The sequence below is a fragment of the Haplochromis burtoni genome, unplaced genomic scaffold (genome assembly GCF_018398535.1).
Source record: "Haplochromis burtoni strain Fernald_Lab_line unplaced genomic scaffold, NCSU_Asbu1 Contig_53, whole genome shotgun sequence".
In the NCBI taxonomy this organism is placed as follows: domain Eukaryota; kingdom Metazoa; phylum Chordata; class Actinopteri; order Cichliformes; family Cichlidae; genus Haplochromis; species Haplochromis burtoni.
The window spans coordinates 1,447,803-1,454,886 of record NW_024582414.1 but is presented as its reverse complement, the minus strand read 5'-3'; the positions used below and the strand labels follow the sequence as shown (position 1 = coordinate 1,454,886).

Below are 7,084 nucleotides of genomic sequence, written 5' to 3'. Positions count from 1 at the left end.
TGTGTGTGTGTGTGTGTGTGTGTGTGTGTGTGCGTGTGTGTGAGATCACATATAAAGATAGCAAGTTTATATACAAATGTTCATCTACTTTTTCCTTTTTCTCTTTAACACTCTCTCGTGCACACAAAAACCCAAATTTCTCCCTTTGGTGATCAGCGCAGCAGTATCACCATGACAACAGTTGATGCCACCTGCAGCGTTGGCTAGCATCAGAGGCGGTGCTCATTAGTTACGACACACAATGACGGTCCGGACGGTATACATTTGCATTATAATCCCACCCACTCATGACATCACCACCGCGCTATCCTTTATAATAAAAGAGGGAAGATGCGAATACAGCGAGGCTACTTTGTTGAGATGATTCCTTCTGTTCTGCAGAATCACACAACATTTACGATTTCATGTAGCAGCTGATCAGAATGAAAGAAAGCAGGCAGGGCACGTCAGTCATGATGCCCCGAGGGTTTCCGAGCAAGTCTGAACACGTTAATGTTTCCAAGTCATTGCTTTTAACCTTCAAGTTGCCCCAGTGTGTGTTTCCATACGATGTGAGCAGAGCACTATCACAGCAGAAGAAGAATAAAGAACCACTTCTGTCTCGCGGCACCTGTTTATGATTTCTCATTTATTCAGCACTAAAGCGCTGATGAGGCCATGATGTATAGATTCTGAGTGTGGGAGGTGAAAATTCACAGCTATGGTGTGAAGACTCCAAAAAAAAAAAACTTACTTTATTTAATTACATAGTGCCCACTCAAATATTAGACTTGGAGTTTAATCGCACACAAGCATACTGGGGTCCCAGGTTTCCCATCAGACCAATGTACAAGGTGAAATAGTAGGAACGACAAATCCACAATCAGCTGTGAAAGAAAAGCCTACACATGCACATTGGTATCCCATGAGGTGCTGGGAGAGTGGAAAGTCTTCTCAGGAAGAGGAGGATAATGAGCCACTCTCTGCTGAAGCAGTGTGTGTGTGTGTGTGTGTGTGTGTGTGTGTGTGTGTGTGTGTGTGTTGGGGAGAGTAGGTTGAACTGTACTGTGCAAAAAGGCAGTATAGCTAAAGCATTTGTGACGTAGCTGCCACACATTTTCCATTTTAATATTACCGACATATATAGAGGATATTTTTAGACCTCATTCTTAGAATAAAACAACCACTGTAAATTTGTTACTCTGTCTTTTACACCTTTTGCTTGTGATAATACTGGAATCTGCTGTGATTAAATACATTTTTAACACTTTTCTATTGAGTGGGAACATCTGACAGACAGCAGACAATGTGAAACCAAACAGAAAACCGATGTACTGCCTCTCCTGCTGATACTTTACATTCAGACTATTCCAACTAACAGTCCTAACATGATCGACAAGCTGACCTACAGTCCGACTCTGTCGCTTGATTCGCTGTATGCTCAGATGGACATTTTATGATGGATAGTTTATGATTTTAGGATCGGATATCTAATCAGTCACTAATTGTCTCCGTCTGTGTCTTACTCTCTCTCCCACTCTGTCTCCCTACTCTGCCCAACCCTCTCCACACCCATTTCCTTTGACCACTAAACACATCTTTAAGGCTTTTAGAGCTCTTTCTGGAGAGCCAGTATGACCTTCATACCTCTTGTTTACTATTCATCAATTATAGAAAGAAATAGGTGGGGCAGTGAAAGAGAGGACTGCTGTTTGTGTCCACAAAAAAAAACATTTTAAGCGTGTAGGGTTAACCTTTTGTGTGTGCTATAAAGAGACTCAAACTATATTTGCCTGCTGGTAGCAAATAACACTATCAAAGTACAGCCAAAAGTCAACAACCAGGCTACCTATACAGATGGATTGACTGGAGCGCTGATAGCGTTTAGAATCAATAACATTACTGTCATCGAGGAAGAGGCTTAGCAACAGACACCACTGAGATAAAGTCCAGTCTAAAATCCATATGATTCCAAAACTATATCATACTGTTATGCTTTATATGGTTTTTTCAAAAAGTGTTGAACATTTTAAACAATTTGATTAAAGATTAATGAACATTTGTGTATTGTTAGCTCAACAATCTAAACCATCAAAATCTTAACTGGCTCTGGCCATTAGCACTTGCAAGTTAATGTGGGGTTTATAGTCCCAAAGAGAGAAAGACTAAGAACCAGTTCACAAGCTACAGGGAGTCCTGCAATGCATAGCACTATAGAGATGACAGTATGCGTGGGCTGAATGCTGGTTAACATTTAGGTATAATCAGGAAAGGAAGTGACAGATGATTTTACGACGAAAAGGAAGAAGTGCAAGTGAAATCATCAAAGATTAGAAAAAGCACAGATAAAAAGCACAGACAGTGGCTGAAGTGCTTCCACTCCACTACAAAGATACTGTTTATGATCACTTCTGCCTCAACTCTCTTTTGCTGTAAAGAGCAAAAGAGCAAGAAATTAGGAGCATCACAATACTGGTTGGGCTATATATTTTAACGCTGCCCCCTGGAGACAGTAGAAAGTTATTACATATAGACATGGGTCTGCAAAGCTCTGTGTATCATAATGGAAGCTTGATATAACCAACACACACACAGTGTCAAACGTATCACACCACATTTATATCCATACACTCTCTCTGTGGGACCGAGAGTTGTGTTAGTGAGGGCGTGTTTAGCATAATGCCCTATCAGTCATGCAGTAAGTGTCTGAGACTTGGAAATGGTAACACCCTGGGAGAACACAGGCCAATATGATTATTGCAAGGAGGTGGGTTACTTTTTTCTTTTTTCATAGACTGAGCTGTAAATCTGTAGACAACTGTAAAACTGCTGCAGGGTGGAACACAGAGTGGCTCGCCTTCCATTCAGTGTCAGATCAATAATGTTTTTATTCAGTACAGACACCATTTACTATTCTGTAACCCAGAAAGAAATCAGCCGTGAAAAATAAGAAGCTACGGGAAAATGCTACATTTGGATTTCTCTCATTAAAGCAGAAAAAGCGGTTTATTCTTTAAATCTTGATGTTGAAATTCTTACTCTGACACATATGCTACAGTACCACAAAACATCAAATACTAAAATAAGTGTTTGAGACTGTTACACATGTTACCACACTTTACAAATCTGTCTGGAATCTTGTAATTAAGGTAGGAATCCATGCATTCATGCATTTATTTATGCATGTTTTATTTTATGTCACTGATGCTTTTTATGTGCTGATTATACCATATCAGTAGAAGGACTCAATAATGGCCAATCACATCATCACATCTGCAGCACTTTCCTAATGTTCTGATGTTTCAAGCTATTTTACCCCTCAGAAAACTAGTCTAATATCTGCAAGAGATGCTGAGTGGAAGGCACAGCTTCCTCCATTTAAAAATCTGATATCAATAACAAGCAACATCCAAAACATTCATGCAAAGTAGAGAATGGCCCAAATGTCTCTTTATATTTTTGCATAATGTAATGATAAAAATAGATTGCATAACACTGTGGAAACAAAGGGTTTCAAAAGGTGGTGCTTAAAAAAGACGAGAACAATCTAAATAGAAAATTACCAAAGTCAGCTGCTGCAAATTATTTCAACATCTGGAAGATCCTAATGTACATCATGCATGTTCACATTTGTTCCATTTTTCCACACTACATGAGCATTATTGACTCAGCATGTGGAAACTCAATAAAGTGGTGAAGCACTAGACAGCTAACTGGACATAAAGCAGGGTTTATAGCTGGGTTAATGGCAGTCTCACCATACTATAGTTAGGTACAAATTTGAAGGTACAGTCCAGTCCGGCACACTCTCCACAATAACTGCGTTCACACTGTTTGGTACAAAAATGTGTAAAACAATTGTAAAATTTGATTAAATTAATGATGTTGCTCTATCCAGGATGCAATCTGCCTTTCGCTCCTCATGTCAACTCAGATAGGCTTCAGCCTGCCCCTCCCCCCATGACCCTGAATTGGATAAATGGAAGAGGATGGATGGATGGACAGAGGATATATATGCTCCAGAAGACAGCTATAAGAATTATAGATTAATCCGGTCATTACGAACCAACTGATGCATTATTTATATGTTGTTATTTAGTTTATCTTAACACTGCACTGATAACATAAAAAACACAAAATATTCTACTTACTTAAGTATTCAGAGGTCGTTTAAAACCAGAAAGATCAAGTATGAACCCAGGGGAATTCTACAAGTAAATATACAAACAAGAGCAGTTTGAGACTACATATCTCTGCAAAGACTGAAAGTTCTCTCCTCAGTTTATGTGACCTCAGAATCAGATAGGACAGCTAATCAGGATCAGTTTATGATATTTTCTTGAGAAAATCTGGACAGAGTCTCACAAGTATTCTTATTTACATCTGATATGAATTTGTGAAGATATGTCAAGAAATGTCCCTGAAGTCTCTGTCCCAAGAAATCTGACAACTGTAAAGAATCCTTAAAAAATGTTAATTGTCCCCTGAAGCTGATGATGCTCAACTTGTCTACTTTTTCTTACATTCAATGCAGCAGCTCAACACCAGCCCCTAAATAAAGTGCTATAAAGGCAGTTTAAAAAACATAATCTATCTTTCACATGTATATAATTCACAAACACGGATAGACTTCCTATGGCTCGTTTTATAATAACGTCCTAAATGAACCGTTACACATGGGGTGACAGTGATGCCTCTCATCAGGTCAGTCACACACCTTCAGTGCTAAGATTTTCATTTCACTGTAGACTTGCAGTGAGGAGACTGCTCAGCTAAATGATGGCTTTGCCATGGCAACACACCGGCTCTCTGGGTCTCGTACACTATGCCAGGGCTCATTTCCATGACAACATTATCAAAATCTCTACCATAAACAGAGTGCTGCTTCAGCTTCAGTTTAAAACTGCCCCTCACTGCCTCCCTGTTTTTTGGCTAAGAAACTGAAACTGGAGAATGTTAGCTAAATAATGGCACACACACACACACACACACACACACACACACACACACACACACACACACACACACACACTCAACAAAAACTCAGGTAAGGTTTCATGCTTCCCACCATCCCTAAAGCACAACACACACAAACACACACACAAGCGGGCATACACACACAGGTTGAGGTGTGTGTGTTACCTGGCTTGCAGTGATACAGTCAGTGAAGGCATTCCTCCTGGAGAAGAACATAAGGAGCTGCTGCCAGCGTGAGGAGGACGTGGAGGGGGAGGAGGAGGCAGGAGAGGAGGTGGAGGGGGAGGAGGTGTGGGGAGGTGCCAGCTCCTCCGAGGAGCCCCGCTTGGGCCCCAGCTTCTGTTTGATACCTAGGCCCGCCCCTTGACCCCCGGATGCCCCGCCTACCCTCGAACTGCGAGGGTACAGGGTGTTGTTTCCAAAAATATAGTTCATCGTCTCTGCTGTCTGATCTTCCCTTTGACAGACAAGATTGAGTTCAGGTGGTAACGCTTCTCTGCTGCTTCATCTCCAGTCTCTCTCATCTGTCACTCATCGCTTTCACAGTGTCCCTGTCTAAATATACAGTCCAGCTTCCCTTTTCTTGCAAAACTTTCTGAAAATGATGCTGCCTTTGTGGATATTTTTATCTCCTCTTCCGAAGTTTTCTCTTAATAATGTCCCTTTTATCTTCTTTAGCTCAGGATTAACAGAGCAGCTGGTGGAAGGAGAGATGAGGAGGAGGTAGAAAGTGCAGGACAGGTAGACAGGGTCCACTTAGAGTTGAAGCGTGAGTCTGTCTCTCAGGCTCTTTGTGTGTCTGTCCACCCATTAATCCATCTGCCCGTCTTTTTTTGTTCTCCATCAACTGGTCCATCATCCCATCTTCTCTCTAGCCAGGAGAAAGGTCCAACATCCACATCTCTGGAAATCCAAAATTCCTCTCCTCAGCTGCGTTCTTGCCTCTCCTCAGAGACAAGACAAAGTGAGGGGGTGTATGGGCCAGGCAAACAAGGATATGAAGATTGATTATTTAAGGGAGTTCACTCTTTCCCTCTGTCTTTCCTCCACCCCACCACCTCTTTCTCCCTCCCTCCCGCCTTCTCTCTGAGTCCAAGGAGATGACCAGTCAATCTCCCTGCTGTCACTGTGTGTGCTCCCATTAAATATGGAAGGAGCAGGGGAGGGAGTGATGGGTGGCTGAACGGATGAAAGGAGGGAGGTGGAAGGATGCAGGCGAGAAGAAGAGCATCTGAAGTAGGTGGATGGTTGGAATCATTCTGCAACTCTTCTCTTTCTCCTCCCCTCTCTCTTACATCTCAGTTGTTTCTCCGTCTCTCTCTCTTCTCGTCTCTCTCACTCAGTACATTATTCAGTCTCCTTTTCTTTTCCTACCTAACCCCCACCCTGTCTGTTTCTTCCTCTCTCTCTCTCTCTCTCTCTCTCTCTCTCTCGCACGCTTATCTTTCAGCAAATTGTCTTTTCCAGTCTTTTATTGGAGCTGCAACCCGATGCCCCTTCTCTCTCTCTCTCGCTCTCTTTCTCCCTCTCTCTCTCCCACTGTTAGATATCATTACTGGTGCAAGCCACGCCCCTACATTCCAGCCAGCCAATGAAATAACAGAACCCCCCCTCAGTACATTCACACATAACACACACTCCAAATACACACACACCCTCACACATATATGTACACACATATGCAAAGATGCCTGTTGCAGTGTGAGAAGGAGACACGGTGGAAAGAAAGCTGAATGCCACCGAAGAATACGGTGAGCGCTGGCACTGGCTAGACAGATAACGAGATAAATGTTTGTGTGTTTGTGTGTGTAGGTGTGCTGAGGTGTCTGTGTGCTTTTGTGTGTGTGTGAGAGAGTGGGTGGGGGGATGGGGGGGAGACAATCTTGGAAACCGAGAGACACTAAGGCACAGTAATAACAGGTATGCTCCCAGTGCGAGTGTGTGCGCTGAAGTACATGCATGCTCGAGGTGATGTTGCTTTTTTTTTAATGTGTGTGTGTGTTTGTGAGAAAGAGACAGATCTTCTCCTGAGGCTGTTTCCAGACACTGCAGCACCCAGCTCTCCCACACACTCGCACTCACTCTTTAATGCACGTGCACGCACACACACACACACACACACACACAC

The 7,084-nt window shown here is 42.4% G+C and overlaps 1 protein-coding gene across 8 annotated transcripts in view; it reads right to left on the bottom strand.

The window, feature by feature from the left end:
* Positions 1-7,084, bottom strand: part of LOC102302230 (discs large homolog 1-like protein) — a 123,585-nt gene that overhangs the window by 65,463 nt on the left and 51,038 nt on the right. Inside the window, exon 1 of one of the 8 annotated variants that reach the window (XM_042220680.1) lies at positions 5,122-7,050. The exons of the other annotated variants lie outside the window; for them this stretch is intronic. Within the exon in view, the coding sequence (XP_042076614.1) occupies positions 5,122-5,391 (270 nt within the window). The 5' untranslated portion in view covers positions 5,392-7,050. Of the gene's footprint in view, positions 1-5,121; positions 7,051-7,084 lie in introns of those variants that run through there. 8 annotated transcript variants of the gene reach the window in all.